General features: G+C 38.2%; 2 protein-coding genes across 3 annotated transcripts in view; both read right to left on the bottom strand.

Annotated features, from left to right (window-relative positions):
- Window positions 1-25,085, bottom strand: part of LOC5563757 — a 101,204-nt gene that overhangs the window by 15,164 nt on the left and 60,955 nt on the right. Inside the window, exons 6-7 of the mRNA XM_021853744.1 lie at window positions 18,329-18,890; window positions 15,057-15,178 (exon numbers count right to left, since the gene is read on the bottom strand). Of these exons, the coding sequence (XP_021709436.1) occupies window positions 15,057-15,178; window positions 18,329-18,890 (684 nt within the window). The remainder of the gene's footprint in view (window positions 1-15,056; window positions 15,179-18,328; window positions 18,891-25,085) is intronic.
- On the bottom strand, window positions 1,867-4,254 carry LOC5563992 (putative ATP-dependent RNA helicase DHX33). 2 transcript variants are annotated; one of them, XM_021853745.1, is made up of 2 exons: window positions 2,040-4,254; window positions 1,867-1,982 (listed from the first exon to the last, which is right to left on the bottom strand). In XM_021853745.1, exon 1 carries the CDS (start codon window positions 4,116-4,118, stop codon window positions 2,046-2,048), a length of 2,073 nt encoding a protein of 690 aa, XP_021709437.1. In that variant the 5' UTR covers window positions 4,119-4,254; the 3' UTR covers window positions 1,867-1,982; window positions 2,040-2,045. The 2 variants fall into 2 exon arrangements, with proteins under 2 accessions (XP_021709437.1, XP_001648316.1); XM_001648266.2 differs by having other exon boundaries at window positions 1,872-1,982; window positions 2,044-4,253.

Raw genomic sequence — 25,085 nt, forward strand, 5'->3', positions numbered from 1 at the left:
CTCAGTTGAAAATTGTGAAAGTGTTCATAAGGACAATAAGCTGAGAAGCAGGCTCTGTCCCAGTGGTGACGTAATGCTAAGAAGAAGAAGAATTCATGTTAATCATAAAAAAAAATCTATTTTCATAGGCCACTCTGTTACAGTAAAACAAACAGATTGAGGACTTATTATCCAATAACACCTGTTATCTCATATAATACATTAAATACGAATTACAAAGCTAGCTAAAAATCACGGAGAATAATGAAAATCTACACTGAAAATAAGATATTTTATTTATTTTCCCCTTCTGACTTTTTGAAAATTTTGAAGGGGGGGGGGGGGGGGGGGGAGACAAAAGTAAAATTTCAAATTTGTTCCGGCCTAATTGCGCACCTTATATACTTATAGCTACACACAGAGAAAACACAAATTCAATCTCTAATGAGAAACTTTTCACTTGCCCCACGTGATTAGAAAAATGACGGTGTTTCAATTTAGTTATTTTTAGGTCTACGTCGAATTAATTCTAAAACTTTTTTGATTGTAGTTTAAAACTGTCAGAGGAGACTGCTTAGAAGTGGTACAGGAAATTATTTTCCGAAACTTTTTTACATCGAAAACATGAAAAGAAGATTGTACGCCGCCAGCTTGTTACGGAGTAGCAATTGATTGGTTAACAATCTTTCGCTCTAATATGCAATAATGGTTGAACAATCTCAAAAATCTCTTACCTATCGTAATGTTCTTAATAGCCTCAAAGTTTTACGCATGAGTTAAAAACGTTAATTCACATATTCAGTAAGATATACAAATAATTTTCAATTACCCCATTTACCCACTTGCCCCGCGGTACCTTATAGGTGCAGATAACTTTAGCCCAGGAGATGGAAGGTGATAGCTCTACTGAAATTCCAACGACCCATTTCAAGAATGGCAGTAAATACACACACATTCTGAGGTCATTTTCATTACCAGCAAGCCCCGCAGGAAAACACCCAGATATCAAATGGATATCTGAAATGGCAACACAAAATTTCGATTTTATTGCCAAAAACGGAATCCCACATTATGAAAACCACATACCTTTTGAACGAAAGGACGATGGAAATGGAATCCAATGGCAGCTGCTATCATAGACAAAATCATTTAAGTTTCGTCCGAAACTAGTATAGATTATAATTGTTTCTCTAATTAACATGGGCTTTCGAATGGCAAAAATCCCAAAAAATGTCTTACGCAAAAAATGGATAACCCCTTAAGAGAACTGCAGAGAACTCTACGTCTTCTAATAGACATCACGGAGAGTTGGGCATTGTTAGTGGGAAGATAATTGCCATACGATACGCCTTGAGGACCTTTGGCTTAGTGAACCGGTGGTCATTGGACCACCGCCCTCTTACTAGTAGCCAATGTTTTTTTTTTTTGTTGTACAGCTAATGCTCGATAACTGGGTGCTATTTAACTGGGCTGCTTTTTAACTGGGTGCTCGCTAACTGGGCTGTAGCCCAGTTAAAAAACAGTTAAACGTCAAAAACTTTCACCATCCCGTAACTGACGAGGGGCGTGCAAATGCAAAATAAGGTTTCGGCATTATTTTTTTGATACAGTTTTTGTCGTAATTCTTTTCGGTGTTTTAGGAAGCGAGTCACCGAGGAAGATCCTACGCCATATTTTCTGGCGAGCGACTCGTGCGATCCACCTCCTCTTTTGAAATCGTCGATAATTTTAACTTTTTCCACCAACGTAAGGGTTTTTTGTTTCCGTTTGCGGTTGGTGCCCGGTGGGATGTCCATTGCAGGAACGAAAACTGTTTAATTCACCCCAAAATTTACAAGACGGTACGATTAAAACGAATAAGCTACTGAAATTGAAAACAACGTTGGCTCGAATCACATTCGTTTATGTACTATTTATTCAAATTGCCTTTGTTTTGAACATTTTATCGCTTCATTTATACACTTAGGAGGTACGTGTATCATTTATCACTTTCTCTACAAATCCTGCAAAAAATAATGATCATTAGAATCCTATGCTTAAATTATCAATCAACCAAATACCTGCCTTCAAAAAGTCCTCATTACGCTAGAACTCATGGCATAACTGCTAGTACTTCCTCGTCCTCCTCCACCGCTGGAGATTCGATCCAAAAACGGACAGTGCGGTGCCACTTCTCCGATCCATTCCGGTTCCAACTCGCTCACCGTCCGGAGGTATCGATTCCCGGTGGCCACCAGTTCCGTGAACAGCACATACTGAGGCCGAGCCCGTCCACAAAGTACACTCGATGGATGGATCCGTGCTGAGGTGCGATTACTTAGACAGAGGTACGAATTGTCCCGTTGCAGCTCGGCAACGTTCTGGTACAGTCCCGTGAGGAGGCATTTCACGACCGGGATGGGATCGTTGCCACAGGAATTGGATCGGATGCCCATTTTGGCGCAGATCTCGAATAATTGGGCCCGGACGGAAGCCGCGTGACTCAGATGGCGATCTAGTAGGAAGTTGTCGACGCACCATTTCCTAGATTTGTCCTTCGTTCGGAACTCTTTGAACACGTTGAGGAGGGTGATGTGATCGCCGCACTTGGCGTGGAACTTGGAATGGGCGGCCAGTTGCTGCTCGCGCCGTTGGCTGGTGTTGACGAAGACGTTCTCCCCGGACAGCATGGCCACGATGGTGAGGATTTCGTCGAGGCAGTTGTGGTCCGGAGCACTCAGGACGATCTTGGCGTACTTGGGATCCAGGGGGAGTTTGGCCATTCTCCTCCCGAGGGCGGTTAGGGCAGGTGCTTTGACTGTGTTGATCGCCCCTAGGTTTTTGAGTTCGAGCAAAGCACTCTCAATGGCTTCAGGGGGTGGTTTATCCAAAAAGTCAAACTCTCGGCAGTCGATTCCCAGGGCCAACAGCTGAAGGGTGGAAGCAGAAATGCTGCAACGTAGAATTTCCGGTGTGCTGTGTTCTTTCATGGCTTGGAAATCGCTTTTAGAGTAGGTTCGATAGCAAAATCCGTCCTCCAGGCGACCCGCTCGTCCTGTTCTTTGCCACGCTTGGGCCTTCGAAATCCAGGAAACTTTGAGGGTGTCGATTCCGGTTAGTGGATCATAGGCCCGTTGCTTTGCCTTCCCGCAATCGATGACATACTTTATACCACTTATCGTGAGTGAAGTTTCGGCAATATTCGTAGCTAGGATCACTTTCCTGGCGTTGGGTGCAGTTGGCGTGAAGGCATCCATCTGAGCCTGTTGGGACATGGCAGCGTACATCGGGTAGACCCTCATCCGTAAAGAGTTCTCATTGACCTGTTGCTTGGCCAACCTACGCACCAAAGTGGTCGTAGCTTCAATCTCTTCCTGCCCCGTCAGGAACACCAGTATGTCTCCACTTTCCTGTTCCTTCTCGTGGATCTGGAAAATCGTCGTTATACAAGCTTCCAAGTAGTTCATGTTCTCCATAGATTGGTACACCCTAACGATATGGTTCTTTCCCTTCAGATACAACGTAGGGCAGTTTCCAAAGTACTTCGAAAAGTGGTTCACATTCATCGTAGCGGACATAATGATAATTTTCAGCGGTTCCAACATCTTCAATCTCCGGGTGCTTTGCGCCTTCTTCACAATGCCAAACAGGACATCCGTGGCAATGGTCCTTTCGTGCGCTTCGTCCAGAATGACCACATTGTAATTCTTCAGCAGTTGATCCGACAGGGCTTCCCGCAGTAGCGTTCCATCGGTCATAAACTTGATCTTGGTCGCTGCCGATGTGCAATCCTCAAATCGCACCGAGTACCCCACAACATCTCCAACAGTCCCGCCCTGTTCCGTGGCAACCCGTTTGGCCACCGTAATAGCCGCAACTCTCCGAGGCTGCGTTATGGCAATCTTCCGACCTCCGTGAATGCCCGCTTCGTGCAAATACTGCGGCAGCTGTGTGCTCTTGCCGGAACCGGTCTCCCCAATCAGAATCACCGTTTGGCATTCCCTCACCTTGTCCACTATCGTCTTCCGGATGTTGTAGATGGGCAAACTTTGTCGATGCTGGTTGATTAGTGCCGTACTTGCTGGTTGTCGAAAAGGCGACGGATGGCCATTGCTTTCCGCTGATTCCGGACCCGGGTCCTTCGGGTAGGCGCGTTTCATCGGAAAAACTGATTTTCACTCCGGTTCTACCACTAAATCGACGTTTTTCCCGAAAAGAAAGCACCGTAAGGACAACACGCACGAAGGAACACTGCTGTTTTCGCTGTTTTCACGTTTTGCTTCGCGGGTGACCTTTTGTGATTTTGCAAACGTCATTTGACGTGTGCCTTCGGTCGCCAAAAAAGGATAGCGTGGACACGAAATGCGCGTGCGCAGCGCCACCAGGAGACGAACACAAAAACTATAAAAGAAGCACTCTGACATATTTCTACACGCACCGTTTTCCTTGGTTTGACTAAGAGAATGGTCGAGCTCATAAAAATAGGCGACCATAACTTCTAAAATGATTTCGAGCTTTTATGTTTTTTATCATTTTAAAATACACCTAATATATTATTTCATTATGTTCTTGATCAAAGTTGTACAAAAATATAATTTCTTGGACTTTTATTATGTGTAACTGGATTCAACCCAAGTAACATTAGTAGCTGAGGAATGGGTTACATGCATGGCCTGATTCGCTACTCGCCACACCGTAACGCAAATGCGCTATGTACGAAAAAACGCTAAATGGTAACCCGAAAAATATTTGTATGGCGAAATGCCTCTTAATGAATTATTTCTTAAAATTGGGAACTAATTTCGAAAAAATATTTGGTACCGGTTATGCGTGATGATGATGGCTGTCACGCCTACCAATTTTTTTTTTCGATTAAAGCTTTCATTCACAACATATTTGAAGTTGGATGTCTTTCCCCATACAAAATAATATGAAAAAACTCCTGCTGATCAACTGTGAACAAGAGCAAAGCAGGTAATCCATAAGGCTATCCATGAGGACTTTTCGTGATCGGACTGACAGCTAAAAGTGTGAATGCAATCGAAATGAAAGAGTAAACAAATCATGCGAGTGTTATCGGAGCTTTACATTTTCCTTTGTAATCGAAAAGTCACTCCGATCACGAAACGTCAAAAGCACATGGTGAACAAAAAAAAAAACAGCTGATCGCAGCTGTCTCATGGATTGCCTTATTGTTAATCAATAGGCCTATTCAAATGACGTCTCAAATCAGCTGATCGGGAAGCACTTTGACATTTCTTCTATGAAAATGACTGGCCCGTGTTAGCACCGGTCCTCCACCAATGTAAACAAATGCATAGACGGATCTGTCACATGAAAAGGCCTATGTTGGTCAAAAACAAAGTTTATTCAATAGAAATAATAAACCATAGAAGAATAATGTCGCTGGTGTTCCCTTTGTTCTCGCTCAGAAACATGTTGGGTATTATGGATCCGACAGAAATAAGGACAAACTTTTTTTTAAATATATTTTTTCTCAATCTCCAAGCGTCGCGGGTAACATTTGGGCTCATTCACAAATGTCATAACGCTAAAGGGGGTGGGTGGGTGTCCTCAATCTGTTACGGCTCATACAAAATTTGTAGAAAGTTCATACAAAAAGCGTTACGAGGGGGTGGGTGGGCGTCGAAAATGGCCATTTTCGGCGTAATGAAATAAATGAATGAACCCTTTGAATGGATCATTGAAGGTAGTTTTTGCAAGTGCCCACCACATCAAAACAAAGGCGCCACTGTATATGGGATTTAACATTGTGACAGCATTGCTGTTCTGTCAAACACACAAGGCTACGGTGGCGCTATCTATGCTTTCCATAGCGGCCGTTTTGGTTATTTTAATGATCCATTGATCCATGCACGAGTTCACTAATTTGACGTTTGAGCGGTGCCGAATTCACTCGTTGCCATGGTCACGTAAATAACACGGCACCGCTAAAACGTCAGATAGTGAACTCGAGCATCGGTTCATAGTGCGCTGTGTTCATAAACATCGTAAGAATGCAGCGCCACACATGTCATTATGACAGTTATGTCGGGAACGAGTCACACGTCGCGTGTCCCACATGCGCGTTCCGATTTGGTGGGCGCGTGACAATACATAAGTGTCAAACCACATACATTTTCGCGTTGATATTTATAACCCCGCCTATCTCCGCCAGCAAAAGATGTTCCTACTTCGACGCCAGCGACATTCTTCTTCTATGGTTTATTACTTGGTACTTGGTACTTCTATTGTTTCTCGCTCAACTTTTCTAAAGGACCTATCTAACATTGAGAGGCTCTCTTTGTTTACTTTCTCTTTAATCAATAACTGAGTCACATTAACCTCCTCTGTTGCGTTTTTTGTATGAAACGCTAGTCAAGGAAATTGCCTTTCGATCTATAGTGAAAAACTTCCCAAAAGTTTTAGTATTCCACTGTTATAATTGAAAGAGAGCGAGAGAGGAGAGAATCTCTCATTTGTACATAGGTCCTTTAGTAATGTTTAGCGAGGTTTATTCACACAAAGTATTGTCTGTTTCATTCGCAACAAAACGCGCCGCCAACTTTCGAACAGACTGAAAAAATCGTCGCCAGCAAACCAATCATAGGAGGTGATTTTCCTTTGTGTTGGCAAGACTGGTAAAATGTTATATGCCAGAAAATAAACCAAAGGAGGTGATTTGCCATTGTGTTGGTAAGACTGGTGAAACGTCAAATTCACAGCGGTTGCTTGGCTGGCGACGATTTTGGCGACGGTTTCATCATTTACAATAAAATCAGACTGAAATGATTAATCTAGTTTCATGATAAAGCCTGATTCGCTGCTGACAAGTAATTTCTTGGCCTATCTTGATGCATGGGAAATTCCTGCAAGGAATCGATCGAGTAAGCGCTTTTTTCTAATCGCAATACGCCGTTGAAACGAAATGTCAGTTCAAACGGGAGTCGTCGTAGAAAATAGGGTCCTAAAGCCCTGTCCTAATTTTAGTGCCAAACGCTTAAGTTTAGGTCAAAAACACATGTTTACTCAATTTTATAATGTTTTCCGTTGGTTTAAGTCAAAAATACATATTTTTAGATTTTTTCACACCCCTTGGCTTAAACTCAAATTTTGGGTGTATTTTGTTTTCCGTGTCCCTTCCGAAATGTCAGATAGGAACAACCCCGGTGTTAAAACTAAAACCTCTGTGGTGTTTTTGTCGACTAAGCGAACGTCAAACATGATCAAGAGTCTCAAGGTTCATTTATGGGCCCAATTTTCAAATTAAAGTTTAAACATGATATAGCCGTTATTTGAGCGGGATAAATTGTTAAAGTAGTTGCCACGGTGTGCCAGAAACCGTTATTAACGCAAAAAAATGTCCAAGCATTTGGCACCCACCATTCTAAAGATTTAGTATTCAAGCATCTTCTCCGTGAATTTGAAAATATGTTAACGGGGGAATCGAAAGTTAACGTGATTTGAAGGTTTTGAGCTATTTTGGAAGGGATTTTTACATACTTCGCAATTATCCCCACCAGTGCATCATTATTAATTTGTAAATTAGACGAGTAACCATCAGATTTGCACTAAGCATTCAAAACATATGATATCCAAGCATCTTCTCTGAAAATTTGAGATAATTTCTTCGAGAAAATCAGAAGTTACACTGATTTGTATATTTACCGTTATTTCTATGAAGTTCAAATAAGAGCTGATTTATATGGCTTTGCTATATTAAAGTAAGGTACAGTGGGGGAAGTGTATCAGTGGGGTAAGTGGATCATTTGTCAATATAAAGCATAAATACTTGAATATGTTGAATGTTTTCGCACCATTGCTTCGTTTTAGGTTATATTCTTACGCCCACACTGATACTATTGCAAAACTGGTACTACACGTACACTAACACAAGCAAACTTGTTAACTGCAAAAAGTAAATAATTTGAAAATTGTTTTCCATCAATCAAAAATCCATTGTATCTCATTCTAAAATCGAATTCTATTATTTTTTTAGACACATAGTGAGCATTTCAGTTCTAATTGAATGAATCACAAGGAAAAATATGTCATTTTTATAAATAAATACAAATATATTGGACATGGTACACTTACCCCTACTTTTTAATGGGGTGGGGTAAGTGGAACAAGAATAATTATCATTTATTGGCAGACTGCTTACGAGAATTTTAAAAAACTTCAATATCCGCAAATGTTGTTTTCCTTTATTTTGTTCCATTCCCAGCTTGAATTTGTCTTGAATTTGTAGAAAATTTGAATTAATCCACCTAAAAGTTTTTTTTTAGCCTTTCGGGTATAAAAAATATAAAATAAATAATAATTTCAAATTCACACGAAACTTTTCGTGGTTTATCTAAGCTGAGTTGTATAAGAGCAAAATATACTAATTTTCCAATCGAAAGCAAAGTATCGTACCTTATTTGACCATATAAATTGCTCTTGACGGATGATAAACATATATTCATAAATAAAATAGAAGGATTTCAGTTTGTTATTCAAAATTAAAAGTAACTAATGTTTTTAAATCAAGAGTGTTTTTCGAAAATATCGTTAGGAATAATCCTACAATACTTCTGTATAACTTATGCGTATAAATGGATGAATTTTCTCCAATTTTTTCTAGTTACAATGTTTTTTTTTGTTCAAATTAGTATGAACTAATATATACATACTTTTTATTATATTTTGATTAAATAAAGATACTTTTTAATTTTAAAGTATTAAAATGTAATATTACTAGCACTAATAACTTGAACAAGGGTAATATCATTCTTATTAAACATAATCACACTACATTTGTTTCGAGAACAGATTTTTTTTAATGGTGCTCCACTTACCCCACCATGGTGTGGCAAGTGGATCATTTGGCGCAAATTTTTAAGTCTCTCATACTCAATACATAACAATCAGAAAATTCGAAATAAATGACGATTTGAAGAATAATAGTCCCTTATATGTTATCCACAGAAAAAAGTTTGAGTTACATTATTCACGTTAGCTGTACATAACAATGAAGTTAATGATTGATTTTGCTGTATCCACTTACCCCACGGTACCTTATATAATTTACAAATAAAAATAAAATGTTTCTAGGAAAGACACTCGGTATTCAAAAGATATAGTAGTCAAGCATCTTCAGAGTTAGTTTGATAAAACTTCATCAAAATACAACATAACTGGAGTATTTAGATGTTTTGGATTTGTCTTTAAGATTTTTTTTTCAATCGTCTAAAATAATGTTCGCAACAGGCATCTTATCATTGCGACACAAATTAACTTAACAGTTTTGTTTTGAACATGTATCTTTCATTCAAGAAAGGCAGTGCTTCGTTACAGCATAAGCGAATGTGTTCATGTGTAAAAAAAAATTGTTGCATTTTCGGCGTTTTGCTGCGTTATGGCCCAAATAAGCATATTGGTGAACCTGAACAATTTAAAAGTGATTCCTTGTTGCTCAGTCGAGGATGGATTATCAACTGGTGAGATCTTTTCATGCTACTGTTCTAAATGGGTTAAATATGATTGTTCAGAATTTATTTGGACAACGAAGGCGTCACGTTTATATATTTGTTCAAATAATAGTACGTAGTCGATTATTGTCGAAATAAACCTTGTTGCATGTTTTTCGAATATTTAAATGCAACATGTCTCATATTCGGATTATTCTACATAATAACACAAGATCCTTGAAGTGTTAGATTCTATAAATATCGACTTCTCCTTTATATACTGATAGATTACGTTTTAGATTGATGTTTCATGATTTGCATCATGCAAAATCATTGAGTGGTTCATCATCAAAGGTGTCGTCATATTGAGTCTTCATTCAAGTTTTGTACATATGGAAGAATTACTTTTTATTTTATTTTATTTATTATTTTGCTGACTTCATTATGTTTGGAGGGAGGTGTAAAAAGTGATTATGATGCGATGTTTTCTAGGACTCTTGTAACTAAGCGTTTTGTTTACCAAGACGAATGCTGTAATATAACCCCTTTCCATTTTCCAAACTCCCCATGATTTTTCGCGGAAGTGCAGAGGATCCCAACGGCTTTCTCAGAGATAGCAACACGTAATGCATTTATTCCACAACCCAAATTGACCTGTCGGAAGCAGTCGGCGCCGATGTTGTTTAATACATGGAATGAGAATTCCATTACTTACACACTGAGGGTGGTGCAACAAATCCTAAGTGGCATCCATTGATTTCTTGTGCATGTATAGTTGCTCTAGTAATCACAAAGAAGCAGTAGCGGGCGGTCAATCACGCTCTTTAATCACATCGATTAACATATTGATAATAATTTGTTGGATTAAATAATGTTTAAAACATTGAACGTGCCAATGAAAAATATTCAAAATTTGCTTTTCCAAAACTTCAAAAAGCTCTAGTTATGTTGTCTTTTGATAAAATTTTCTCAGACTAACTGCAAAGATACTAGTCAACGAGTGGGTGTAGTCAACTATATCTTTTGAATGCCAAGTGTCAGTCCTATAGACGTTTTTATTTGTAAATTATGTACATTAATATAACAAACCCATATAAATAGGCTTATAATTAAACTCCATAGAAATAATGGTTAAAATACAAATCACTGTAACTTCTGATTTTTTCGAAAAAAATTATCTCAAATTTTCAGAGAAGATGCTTAGGTATCATATGTTTTGAATGCTTAATGCAAATCTGATGATTACTTGGCTAGTTTACAAATTAATAATGATGCACTGGTGGGGAAAATTGTGTAAGTATGTGAAAATCCCCCTTAAATATCCTAAAAACCTTCAAATTACGATAACTTTTGATTCCCTCGTTAAAATATTTTCAAAGTCATGGAGAATATGCTTGAATACTATATCTTTCGAATGGTGGGTGCCAAATTGTTGGACATTTTTTTGCGTTAATAACGGTTTCTGGCACACCGTGGTTGCAGTAATATGCTCTTTCGTGTTATTAAATAAAAACAAGATTTTATTAAAAATTTTAGGACCCAATTGCAACGAATCGGCGAGAAATTTTTTCAGTGATTTCTTTTCAGCAGTAAATCAGGCTTAAATTTTATTTTGTTCAAAACTTGAAATTAATTGATTAATAACTTATATTAAAATTCATTTATTTTATGAAATATATTTTAATTAATTAATTATTTTACTGATTTGTTTTTTTCACTTAATCTGCATTAATGCAATAGTCCTCTGAATGAATATATTTAAACCGCTTTAAACCATTTAAAGGGTTCTGAGGACTATGCATCTGAAAAGAAAAAAAAACGCATATCTTGATCGCTGTATGCAGTTGAAAAGAAATGTTATTTCAAACATAGCTCGCTATACGAATTTCTTTAACCAATTCTGTCGAAAGAATTTCTACTCTTATTGTACGAAACAACAAAGTTAGCTCGTTTTACGGTATACAATAATTTCTCGATTATATCGCGGATCCACAAAATTTTCATGTGATATACTGAATCGTAATATAATGAAACAGTGATTTTTTGCATTCAATTTAAATTGAAATCTGACTGAAACATTGCAGAAATCGGCTGAGCCAATGAAAAGTAGTGATCCTATATAGAGAGATACGCGGAAGTAAAATGGAAATATTTGGCAACAGACCAGCAGTGCTGATTTTGCTCGGCGTCGAGAACAATATTGTAACACGGACATGACTTCCTCATCGCTAAAAATATTTTTTTTTTCGTTATAGATCTTTGAGCTACACATTCAAACTAATAAACAGCCCAAAAAATCAACAACTAAAAATCGCATTGAAAAAAAATTACAAAAGAAAAATATTTCATTTATTTTGCTTCATGCAAAATTACTTTTACCGAAATAATTTCAAGTGGATAACATTACTCCTCAAGAAAAGTTCAAAACAAACATAACGCATGTTCGTTTGGCTCACACTTTGACAGCTCTCGCTGCTCGATTGGCTCACACTTTGACAGAAATGTCAGCTTCCGCGAATCTCTCTTATAAAGGATTTCTAATGAAAAGCACATCAAAAATTGCTCAAATATGAAAGTACCGTAAAACGGGGTAACTTTGATAGTTTTTTTTTCGAAGAAAACTTCTATATTTATGCATTCTGTTTCAGAGAATTATAATTTATATTTTTAAAACAAGTACTGATATCCTCGCTAATGATTGCACTTGATAGATTGCCAAAAGATTTATTCTGAATGGATATATTATTTTCCATATAATCGAAAGCCGGTTTCCTGTTTAGGGATAACTTTGATAATGGAGTGTAAATCGAACAAAATTGATTAAATTACGGAAACCATTTTTTCGCTTTGAAAATCCCGTTGGTCAATATAGGCCAATGGAACCAGTTTCGGCCAGAGATTTAAATTCGGTTTCTAAATTGGCCAATCGCATGATTTCTCATACGAGTGGCCAATTTAGGAGTGTCCAGGCCAAATTAGGTGTATGGGAGTTAAAATTAGTAGGAAAATGAATTGTTTTTCTTATGTTTTGTATCAATTTGGACGAGTAAATAGATGTAGCTCTATCAAGTGAATGTGATCTACTGAACACAAAAGTTTCATGCTGATTGGCTATGTAAAACGGTGTATAATCCACTATGGCTACAACTGGCGTATGGCCAAAACCGGTGCTTCTATCCTAACAGAAACTTCGTTATTTCGTTTAATATGATGTGGGTCTCGCACTATCAAAGTTACCCGCATTATCAAAGTTACCCTGTTTTACAGTACTGTTTTTTAAGATTATAATTTAATAAAAAACTGTATGAAAATGACATAATTGTTGAAAAAACAAAATGCTTCAATCGAGTACCGTAATTGCCCCTGTGTATTGTAATACTGAATTATCTCAAATTTATGAATATAACAAGAATATCAAAAAACATACTCTAGATAATCGAGTTTAAAATTCCGGATAATAGAATCCCGGATAATCGAGTCTGTGGATAATCGAGTCCGACCTGTATATGGTAATTTCTGACTTTAATTACAAAAATAGTCCCAGTTTGTAAAAATGGGTTTTGCTAAGAGATGTGAGACCATATCTAAGTTCTATTATAGCTATCAAATATAAGTAACGAACTATTCAAAACTACATCAAATAGTGATTGTAGAACAGATTGTTCGTACACGTGTCGAAATTGCTAAAGTTGCATAAGTTTGTAATATTCGTATATTAAGCCTCAAATGTTCTCAATTCAAATGAAAATATTTCTGACATGAAGTGTCACACTAATATTCTTTACTTTTGCGTCCGTTTTGCTTAGACAGATATTATTTTATTTCGTTTAGTATGTGGTGGGTCCCACACTATCAAAGCTATCCGCATTATCAAAGATACCCCGTTTTACGGTATGCTTCAATTGATCATTAAAATAACCAAAACGGCCGCTATGCCAAGCATAGATAGCGCCACCGTAGCCTTGTGTGTTTGACAGAACAGCAGTGCTGTCACAATGTTAAATCCCATATACAGTGGCGCCTTTGTTTTGATGCGGTGAGCACTTGCAAATACTACCTTCAATGATCCATTAAGGGTTCATTCATATATTACGTAACGCAAAATTTGTCAGTTTCAGACCCCCTCCCACCCACGTAACAGCTTTTGTATGGAAAATTTATATTTTTTGTATGGGCCTTAACACTATGTAAGACCCCCTCCCTCCCCCTATTGCGTTACGTAATATTTGAACGGTCCCTAATGCACTGAATTCTAAACAGCACATGTGACGGACGCATGGAGACACATCTCAAGAAAAATAAGGCGCACAAAACTTGGGCTGACAATGTACAGCGCACCCGTGCGCTTGCAAGCAATGAGGCTCCTGCACATAAGGCTAGAGAGCACATACACAGACTTTATTTGCACATTAAGCAAAGCGTGTACTGATACATACAGTCAACTTTCGTTCGTTGCACTAAACCTGTAGCCCACTCAGTGAGACTTTCACTAATCGGTCTGAGTTTTGAGCTGTCAAATAACATAGAACAAAAGAAAAACAGAGCTACCAACATTGATAAATTGCGTTTTGTGTCAGAAAATGACGTTTGCCTTCGTTTTAGGTGAACTATAGCCCAACTAACGGGAGCCCAATTAAAACGTAGCCCACTTAGAGATAGTGGAACGAACGAAATTCGACTGTAGTTTTAATAGTAGAAAAACAAGTTGACGGGATAAAACTGAAAATGGTGGCCAAAATTTGTTCCTCTTCAAATGAAAGCTTTATCCTTTTTTTATACGATGTCACTATATTTCCTGTGTTTCAAGAGAAATATAAGAACTATTACCTGAAGAAATACCTGAGATTTATTACGAAATGTGTTTTTTTGTATGGAAATGACAGTTCACTGCTGTTCCAATTTTGACATTGACGCCACTCTTATTTAAATCCACTCTGGCCTACTTTAGCGAACAGCCATAAAAATGAATCATTAAAATAACCAAAACGGCCGCTATGGAAAGCATAGATAGCGCCACCGTAGCCTTGTGTGTTTGACAGAACAGCAATGCTGTCACAATGTTAAATCCCATATACAGTGGCGCCTTTGTTTTGATGCGGTGAACACTTGCAAAAACTACATTCAATGACCCATTGGTTCTGACTATATGTGCCAAAGGCGGTTTCTATTCGACGAGCATTAACACGGTATTTGGAGTGCTAGTCATTGCACTAACGATCATTTTCGGATTACATCTAAACCTACTGATAAGAACACTTTAAAAAAGAACAGAAAGAAAAGATGAAACTTAAATAAGAGAAAAAAGAAGAATAACAAAAACATAAGGAACATAAAGGAAATACAGAAGAAGGTATAAATAAATTAGCAGAAAAAGAAACATTTGTTCGATGCAATGAGACCCATACTATTTTTTCATATGTATCTACTTCGTGTAAAACCACACTCAGGAAATTAGGTATTTTTATCTGCAGAATTCAGGTTTAGTAGGTCACAAATGTCGTCCATTTTGGACAGGGTAAAGATAAACGCATTTAACTTAATCAAACCATTTGTGCTTATTGCTAACTACATAGAATATGCCAAATGTAAAATCTTGCCAGTTAATTATCTCATCGCCATCAAATTGTGCAGCATAGTGGCACTTACCTGTGGAAATAGCGTAAGCCGGCAAATAATACAGCATGTAAGGACACCCGACCGACATCAACGTCACAGATAGGCACATTAGAATGAACGTGATATCCTTTAGTAATGATATGTCCAGGTACCTGTGAGGGAAATGCAAGACCACTGCTGTTAGATGAATTCCAGTACCACAGACAAACAGACGTAACAATTAGAACAATTTCCTTTAACCGTCGGGCTGTCGCGATGTTGTACTTTGTACAACAGTTGTGATTTATATGCTATCATTTTGCAACAAATATATCTGTCGACACCAAATCAAAATGTATTCCTCAAGAATCTTCCAAAGTTCAATACTCAAAAGTTTTTGTTCACAGTATGGCCTTTTATGTACATATAAGTCGCATATTATTGATAGCTCTATATGCGGTTCGAATAGACTACAATTTGAAATCGGTCTATTTAAAAATCCAGATAACTTCGAAGCTTTGTGTCTTCAGTAATGTATTTTTGGAGATGGAGCGCTATCTGATGATATCTCATTTAACTCAAAATTTACTTTTGTTTTACAGATATCCCAAGAGCTTGTCCATTTTGAAATATGGCGTCTTCGGCAAAGTTGTTAAGTAACTCAAGGGCTAACATCGTTTTAGCTAGATGATTCAAAAATTTTCTACCAGGCAGCGCTAGTGAGCATGAAACTTTTAAGTAGATAAAAAATACGAATTTAGTATTGAATTCCACTAGAGTTTGTATCCTTTGACAGATACGCGTATTTCGACCTCAATTGTAAGGCCGTCTTCAGTGTCGTGTGTCGTGTACTAGACTCGACACATTTATTTTGCAGATATCTCAGTTGCCTGACCACTTAGGAAGATGGCGTATTTATTTATTTTAGCCAAGAAATTCGGGATTTTCCCACCAGGTAGCACTAGTGAGAATGAAACTTTTTTTTTGCAAATATCTCAGGATCCTGATCATTTATAAACATAGCATCTTCGCCAAAATGTTCAATAGCTCAAGAGCTATCATTTATAAGCCAATCTTGAATTTCAAGTACAGTCGACTCTCCACATCTCGATGTTCTACATCTCGATATCTCTCCCTATGTCGATGATTTCAAAAGTCCCTTCAGTCTGCATACATTTTCACTCTCCATATCTCGATATCCTCCTTATCTCGATATCTCCATATCTCGATGTGTTTCTGTTGATTTTTCGTTCTCAATTTTCTCTCCGTATGTCGATATGACCAATATCGAAGGTTACTAGACCAGAGTTTTGGGATTCGAAACAAACTAGAAGCGGAAAATGACGTATGTTTGTGTATTACTTTCTTGGCAACGGAGTGTTTTTCAATCTAATATTCATCAAAAATTTGTTCTTTGTCTCGATCTCTCCCTATCTCGATGATCCCTTTGATATCGAGATGTGAAGAGGCGACTGTATTAAATAAAGAGAGGTATTTCGTGTTGAGCATGAAAAACCAAAAGTGTTGTACTAAATACAACGCGCGACTACTCGCGTTACAAAAAAATCGAGCGACAACCGAAAGGTTAAAAGCCAAACCTGGTGACCATGTTGCACGTTTCATGAATAAGTGCCACAAGACCATTAAAAGGCGCTAGTGCGATGGTTCTCAGCATGGAACATACTGCGAGCCAAATCAAGATTTATCAGTACGGCTGCAGGCCACATAAATATTATAAGATTTTTGATTTCCAAATGAAAGAGACTTCATTCTCAACGAAACCCCAGCGGAATATTTGCGGGGTATCAAGTTGGATCCTAAGCATTATCAGCGTAATCTGAGGATTCTGAATCCGTGAGGGATTAACATGATTTTGAGGATTATGAGCAAAATCTCAGTGATATATGAGCATTCTTAGAGTGCTCCTGTAGATTGTTAGTGGTATTTTGCGGATCCTAGCCTGAACCCCGCTAACTGCTTCCTGTGCGGTTTTGCTAAAATTAGCTAAATCATGAGGAATCCGAACGCATTCCTAGCGGGATTCTTGAATCTAATAATCTAAAGATTCCTAGCAGACTCCTGGGACTTAAAGCTGGATTCTGTGGATTCCTACCGCGATCCTGTGATTTATTTGTTTGATTCAGAAACTTTCAAAGTGGTTCATGAGGATGCTGAGGGAAATCTGTTGATTGCTAGCGTGTTCATATGATTATTTGCTAAAATATGTTGTGTATTAAGAAAATCCTGAGAATTTTCAGCAGAATCATGAAGATTTCAAGCAAAATTCTGAAGATTTGTAATAAAGTTTGGGAATCTCCAACGGAGCCTTGAACATTTGCGGCCAGATTCCTGCAAAATCTTGAGATTCTCAGCAATATTATGAGCATTTTTCAGTGCTGACGATTCTCAACGGGATCCTTGGGTTTACCGGCGAGATCTTTTTGATTCCTCGCTGGTCCTTGAATGAAATTCTAAAGATTACAAATGAACTGCTGGAATCAAGGATTTATCAGGTTATATAGAAATGAATTTATCCAGGTATACGTCAAGCAATTTGGTAAGATTTTTTTTTAAATGTTCATTTTTTTTTTCGATAATCACTCCGTCACAAATCGTTCTGGGTGTACTTCGAATTTATCCAGCCAGTTCTTAACAGTGCTTCAAGGTATTTTTTTCTAAGTTTTTTCATTCATTAACATTTACTTAACAATGTCATAAATAATATTTATGAACGATTAAATTTCTTGGCAAAGTTTAACTTTTAACTGTTGGGTGTGCCGATTAAAATGTTTATTTAAACTTTTTTTTAGGATTTTTTACTTAACATCATTTTGATTAAAATGCCGAACACTGTGTCCATTTTGTCTCATATTTCAAGCATATTGATCCAAATTCCGAACAGCACGAATAAATCGTATTCAAATAAATAAATTTATCTGAGCTAGTTGACCTCGAACTATAGAATTACACCTCCCAAAATATAAAAATAGATTAGAAGACATTAAAATTGAATTGCAATGGACTGCCATTTGCTGGTAATTTGGTGACATATTTCAGTGAAACATTTCATCCAAATCGCCATACAAAAACAGAGTTGTTTAACCGTGTGTATTGTATATTCTGTAAGAGACTGTTCGTAATTTAAGACAAAACGGTATGGAACATAATTTTGAAATGATCTTTTCAAAGTCGATAGATTTTTTTTTAGTGTAACGTCTGTTTGCCTGTGTCAGTACTGTTGCAAATATAACTTAAGGTGTATTACGTCTGTTTATCTGTGACAACTATTTGAATGAAAACGTGTCCAACCAATTGATACTCACTGGCTGATTTTGTCCAACAATCCCTCGCTGTACTCCTCGTACTCGTCGTCGTCGAAGATGTTGGACAAATCCCTGGCCGGCGTCGGAATGATCATGCTCTTGCTCAAGCCGCGGTTCTGCGATAGCGGGCAGTTGTTGTTGTTGTTGTTGTTGTTACCGCCTCCGTCGCCTCCGATGATCCATTCCGATTTGGGGGCCTTCTCCGTCGATTCCACATGGCTTGCATCCTGCGTCAGTCCCTGGGTTTGCGGTGGTAGTTGTTGTGGTTGTTGTTGCTGTTCCGTTTTTGGCGGTAAAAGGATGTCCTGTTGCTGATGCTTCTGCTGGTGAATCCGGTTGTACATCTCTTCGTTGCGTTGCTTGAGCCGTTTGCTGTTGCGCTGTGAGTCGTACCCACTGCCGCGGTTCTTGTACACGAACGTTGAATCGGTGCTCAGATCTTCGACCGAGTGCAGTATGCTGCAGCTTTTGATCGAGGCAATGGGTTTCAGAAAGATCGCATTCGAGATGATGTCTTTCAGTTCGTCTTCGCTTTCTTGGAGCGTCTTTTCCGTTACGTTCACTAGAAGAGGGCGGCGTGTCGAGGGTGAGATCGTTGGGGGAGGGGGGATGGGTAACGAAACATTCGTCAGTTCAAAACGGACAGTGTCGCTTGGTCACACATGATTATGCTTGTTAGGTTCTGTCTTTTGAAACACTGTGTGGCTTTCGCGACTTTTATTCTAAAGGTAATTAGGAGTTGATCATCTTCACTGAACGCTTCGATCTTCTTCGTTTGATTCGGGAAGTTTTCTGAGAAGATGTCATTTACGCAGCACTTGTGCAACATAAAGAGTTATTTATGTTCGATAGAAGTTCTACGTGTGATTCGAGGGTATTTTTGAACACTAATCGTATGCAGGGACACTTAGGATGCGCGCATTAAAATCCGAATTCAGTCATTGATCGCGGGACGAGATTTGAAAACCGAACACATTTGTTTCACGTTGTAGATTTGATTTAAATTAGTTACCCGATTAATAAAGTCTTTTCAGCGTTTCACTGAAATATATCAAATTCAGTTTTTGAATATTTTGTTTTGACACAACAAGTTTCATAATATAATTCATGTGCTGATTGTGAAACTAAAGTAACTAACTAAAAAGTTGTGCAGTAGAAAGTGTAACTAAATCATTGAACTTATAATTGATTGAGGATTATATTAAAATAATGAGTCTTATCTGCCATTTTTTCCATTTTTACATTCAGTTTTTCAGATATTTATGCATTCATTTAAATTGTAAAGCAACGTGCTATGCATATAATACAGCATTATGCAAGCTAATGGAATAAAGCATTCTGATATCAATTACAGCTTCGAATTGTTGTAATGGATAAAAACCTGAAATATTATTTGTCGACACAATTCCATTTATGCTGATTGGAATTGAAACAACGACTTTCGATTTGCTATATTGTTCGCCCAGGTAAATCCGCACAGACTTATTGGCAAATTTCCGTATGGTTTGACACTTTCAAAGTACACTGAAATAAATTTTATCGTAGAACTACTGAATTCAAGGTAAAGCTAAGAACTGCGCCAACGATTTTCAACCGACTACACTAATCTGATATCTCCAACAAAACATAGTCAACATCACTACACATGAAATTATTTTTTTGACGTTGGGATTTGAATCACTGCGACCATTAATTGATTGTGGTATACCCCTGTTCAGTATCGCAACGTGCTTGCGATATTCGTTAAATTCGAATTTAATCAGGGGTTAATATACTATGTTTAATTTGACAAATTTGTCATAGTTCTTTCGACCATACTGTGTTGTACGTCATGCGTCACGGATTCATATACATTGCTATGTGGTCGAGGCTACTTTGGACTTGGTCACATTTATTGCACTGCCCAGCGATTTTTACAAATTATAATAAACCTATCAAATTTGTGTAGTCTGTTGAAAATCTTTGGTGCAATTCTTAATTATACCATGTATTCGGTAACAAAATTTGTTTGCGCCAAAGGACACATGTCCCAATGCGTAAAAAATCATGACAAGTATATGCTGTAAAAGTATATGTAGTCATTGATATGTAGCTCTCTCGGAAAGTATCTTCTTCTTCTTCTTGGAATTACGTCTTTATTAGGACAGAGCCCGCTTCTCAGCTTCTTCTCAGTGTTCTTATGCGTACTTCCACAGTTATTAATTGAGAGCTTTCTTTGTCAAAGTTTCCATTTTCGCATTCGTATATCGTGCGGCAGGTACGATGATACTCTATGCCCAGGGAAGTCAAGGAAATTTTCATTACGAAAAGATCCTGGACCGATCGGGAATCGAACACAGACACCTTCAGCATGGCTTTGCTTTGTAGCCGCGGACTCTAACCATCCGGCTAAGGAAGGCCCCTCTCGGAAAGTATGTGCCAAGTTATTGGAAAATATGTGTTAACCCCGATTGCACAAAAAAACATGTTCTCTGCACATGAAAGGGATGAGGAGTTTTTCTTCATTGTTGATATGTTCAGTATACTTAAACAACCAGAAGTCGCATATATACACTAGTGAAAATTACCTAGCACTCTCACAACACGACGAATGAAATCATTTTATTGACAAATTACTTCGCATAAAACGCAATCGTTGTCGAAAATTGTCAATTTTTGCGTTACTTAATAAATGGACGCTGTTTTATCAAAACGTTTCAAGTAAATGCTACAACTAGGGTAAATGTACCAATAGTGGAGGTACTAAGCACGGTTTACCTTCATCTAATCCCTTAAAATTCAAGTAGCGCAATAAATGTACATATTATTGTTGTAATGGGAAGTAACGACCATTTACTTAATGAGAAAACTGATTTCATCGCAGTAACCATCGGCATGTCAGTGAAAAATAATACCTCTACTATTGGTACACTGTTCCTTTAGTTGAGGTAAATTTTTAATTTGTGTTTCTACAGTTGCGGTATCCGTTGTTTTCTTATGGGCTCTTCCACTATGGACCTATGCACGAGTTCACGAATTTGACGTTTGAGCGGTGCCGAATTCACTTGTTGCCATGGTCACGTAAATAACACGGCACCGCTCAAACGTCAGATAGTGAACTCGTGCATTGATCCATAGGAACACTTTATCAATTTTGAAGTGAAATGAACAATGTTTTTGGCTATTTCGGGTATCAATAATGATCGATTGGCGGTGTCGGATCTGCAGCTAATTCAATAAAATCAGTGTAAATGACACTACCGCAACTATAGGAACACCCACAACTAATGGATCAATTACTCTAGGTAGATAACTCGAAATTTAAAATATTGGGATAGACCAAATTGAAGATTTAACTGTTTCTCAAGGTCTACTGAACGGAATATTATTAAAATATAAATTATAACTTGTTCACTTTAAATTATAAGCTCATGATTTGGATATGCTGCAGAGCAAATTGAGACAAATGCTTTCATGTTCAACTCAAATACAGCCGGGTAGCCTTTTAAACGCGTTTCTATAACGCGAATTTCTACTACGCCCACTGCTATAAGACACTAAAGCGTTATAGGAGACCCAGGGCTTACGCGATTTCATCTATTTAGGAGTGTTGTGGAATATTTCGTATGCCTTAAGAGATAGCACATTACAGTTGAGATCTTGTTCGGTAAGGGCGCTTTTTTTTAAATGGCACTACATGAACCTGGAGGGATAATATTGTAACCTGTATAAAATATAATATCTGTAGATCCTGAGGATTCGGAAGGTTGGTTGCGCACATTAGAATACGCTAGGTAAAACAAGGATAGATTATATAAAGATAAAAATAGCAAATTTTCAACGGACATCATATCTGAAACACCGATGAATATTAATGGCAAAAAATGTGATATCGAATAAAAAAACTTAAATCAGTGCACACAGAATTGAAACATAAATATTTTTTGTCTGTTGAAGAGGAATAACACGAATCTTTTAAAGCAGAAAAATGCAACACTGCCCGCGTTTAACTGGATTGTGTTCCAGTTTTTGAGGATTTTTTGGTTCTATGACCTTTCGTGTTATCCTCATTAAGTCTGTGCGTGTCTGAAAGTCAGCAAACGACCGTTCGTTTTTCTGTTCGATCACAGAAAAAAAGAGCAAACCCAAACCAAAAGCTTCAAAAATGTATATGAAAATTCAGACCAAAGACGAAAAAATAGTTTGTTCCTTGTAGTTACCAACAGTTTTATGGACATGCGGTAGTAGAACAAAATCTAGAACACTGAGGAACGTTCATTGCGATCTATCAAACTTGAGTTCTTGGGGTAGTACCATGGGACCAAATGCAGTACTAGAAGTGGTAACCATTCTGAGCCCGACTAATTCTTGCATAACTTATGATCTCGCCCTAAAAGCCATTGGTAACCTTGTGTGTAGCTCGTTGTTTTTGATCATTTTGAATGGATTTACACGTCATTTAACAACTCTATCGTGAAGAAAGGATCATTCTCTACCTGCCAGTGGTGTTGGTTTGGATGCTTATTTATTAATTTGCTTAGAAACAACGAGCTACACACGCAGTTACCAATGGCTTTTAGAGCGTTATCTCAAATTATGCGAGAATTTGTCTTTATTTCGTCTTTGTTCGAACCTTTTCGCCTACAACGCAAACAACCTAAAAGCGGTTTTAATTTCAAAAGTGTTTGAATATAAAATCCTTTAAAATCTAGTTTTTGTTCAATAACACGAGAGTGCGTGTTCTTCCTACTAGTTTGGCGATTTTTTCCGCTCAAATAATAACTATATCATGTTTAAACATTATTTTCAAAATAAGTCCAAATTTCAACCTTGCCACTTTTGATCATGTTTGACGTTCACTTAGTCGACAAAAATGCCACATGGGTTTAGTTTTTTAACATCGGGGTCGTTCCTATCTGATATTTAGGATGGGACACGGAAAACAAAATACACCAAAAACTTGAGTTTAAACCAAGGGTCGTGACAAAATCTCAAAAACAGGGAAAAATGTTTTTTTGGACTTAAACCAACGAAAAACATTTAAAAGTTGAGTGAACATGTGCCTATGAACTAAAATAAAGCGTTTGGTACTAAAATTGGAACGGGGCTTTATTACCCTTCTAAATATCATCCTTAAAACCTTCATGATGGAAATAGAGTCATTGTTAAAATCTTCATGACAAAAATAGAGTTCTGTTAAATTTTCAGCCATGCTCGACGATGACTTCCAGGTGGCTCAAAGACGATGTAGAACTGGACGATGGAAATTTACCATAGAGAAATTTAGAAACAAGTTCTAAACAAGGTAATACTAATAAAAAGAATAGCATCTGTGGTGCCAAATTTATTCTTCAAATCATAGAAAAGAGAATTGCTGAATAGAAAACATTATTCTGACGGTCAGAAGAAGAGCTGTATTTCAATTTGTGATATGTTTTTACTTTCATGTGAGAGTATTGTCCAGGGATACTTCTCCGAAGTTGCTTCAAAATATTTAGAATATGATTGGAAAGCTTCTCTACAGAAGCCGAGAAACCCTAACCTAGAATTAAGACAATTTTCAGAAGTTTGAGGAGTTTCCTCTCAGACGCCTTTTTGAAATTCTGATAAATGAGACTGTTTGAGACTTACACTGATGCAGCTCTATAGGCTCACGGCAGAACCAAGACTCCCGGATATCTAGCTCAGTAGCATGAGACCCCTGAACTGTGTCGCAGGGCCGGCATGCTACTGGGTAATTCGGAGGGGCTACGCGGATCTAAGTGTGCGGGAACTATGGTCTTTCTTTGGCTATTGAGAAGTGTGTGTGTTTGGAGGAAAAAGATCTAATTTATTGAAAAAAACTACTGTGGAGTGTCTATTGTGTTTATTGGGCTATTGTGGTTTTAAGGCGGTTCAGGATCGTTGGGTACGTACCGTTGCGATGGCGAGCGCTCGCTGATGACTGCTGATGGCAATGGCGGTTGATGGCGTCGGTTGCTGAGGATCGGGTCTGGTGACGGTGGACAAGTGGAATGGCGTTTCCACTGTGAATCGGCCACTTACGTGACCTAGGCTTGGCTAACGGCGTCTTCCTTCTTTGTCGGAATCGACGGACCACGGACGGGACCGTATTGGCCACGCCGAGAAGGGTCCTCCTTTATGTTTAGGGCTCAACGGCCCGAGGATGATCTCTCATACGGTCGGTAAGAATGAGACCTGAGAGTAGTCTTTTGCGGTTAGGCGTAGATCGGATACCCGATCTAGGCCGAATCGTGTGGACTGTGAGGATGGCGTATTATCGCTCAGTACCAAAAGGCACTAATAAAAGGTCTCATTCTTACCGACCGTATGAGAGATCATCCTCGGGCCGTTGAGCCCTAAACATAAAGGAGGACCCTTCTCGGCGTGGCCAATACGGTCCCGTCCGTGGTCCGTCGATTCCGACAAAGAAGGAAGACGCCGTTAGCCAAGCCTAGGTCACGTAAGTGGCCGATTCACAGTGGAAACGCCATTCCACTTGTCCACCGTCACCAGACCCGATCCTCAGCAACCGACGCCATCAACCGCCATTGCCATCAGCAGTCATCAGCGAGCGCTCGCCATCGCAACGGTACGTACCCAACGATCCTGAACCGCCTTAAAACCACAATAGCCCAATAAACACAATAGACACTCCACAGTAGTTTTTTTTTTTTTTTTTTTTTTTTTCCATATTTCCATCCTTGGTAGCATAAACATCGTCCATTACCTTGCATGTTGCCTACATTTCCTACCACAGTTGATTTCCACCCAACGC

The sequence above is a fragment of the Aedes aegypti genome, chromosome 3 (assembly GCF_002204515.2).
Source record: "Aedes aegypti strain LVP_AGWG chromosome 3, AaegL5.0 Primary Assembly, whole genome shotgun sequence".
Lineage (NCBI taxonomy): Eukaryota > Metazoa > Arthropoda > Insecta > Diptera > Culicidae > Aedes > Aedes aegypti.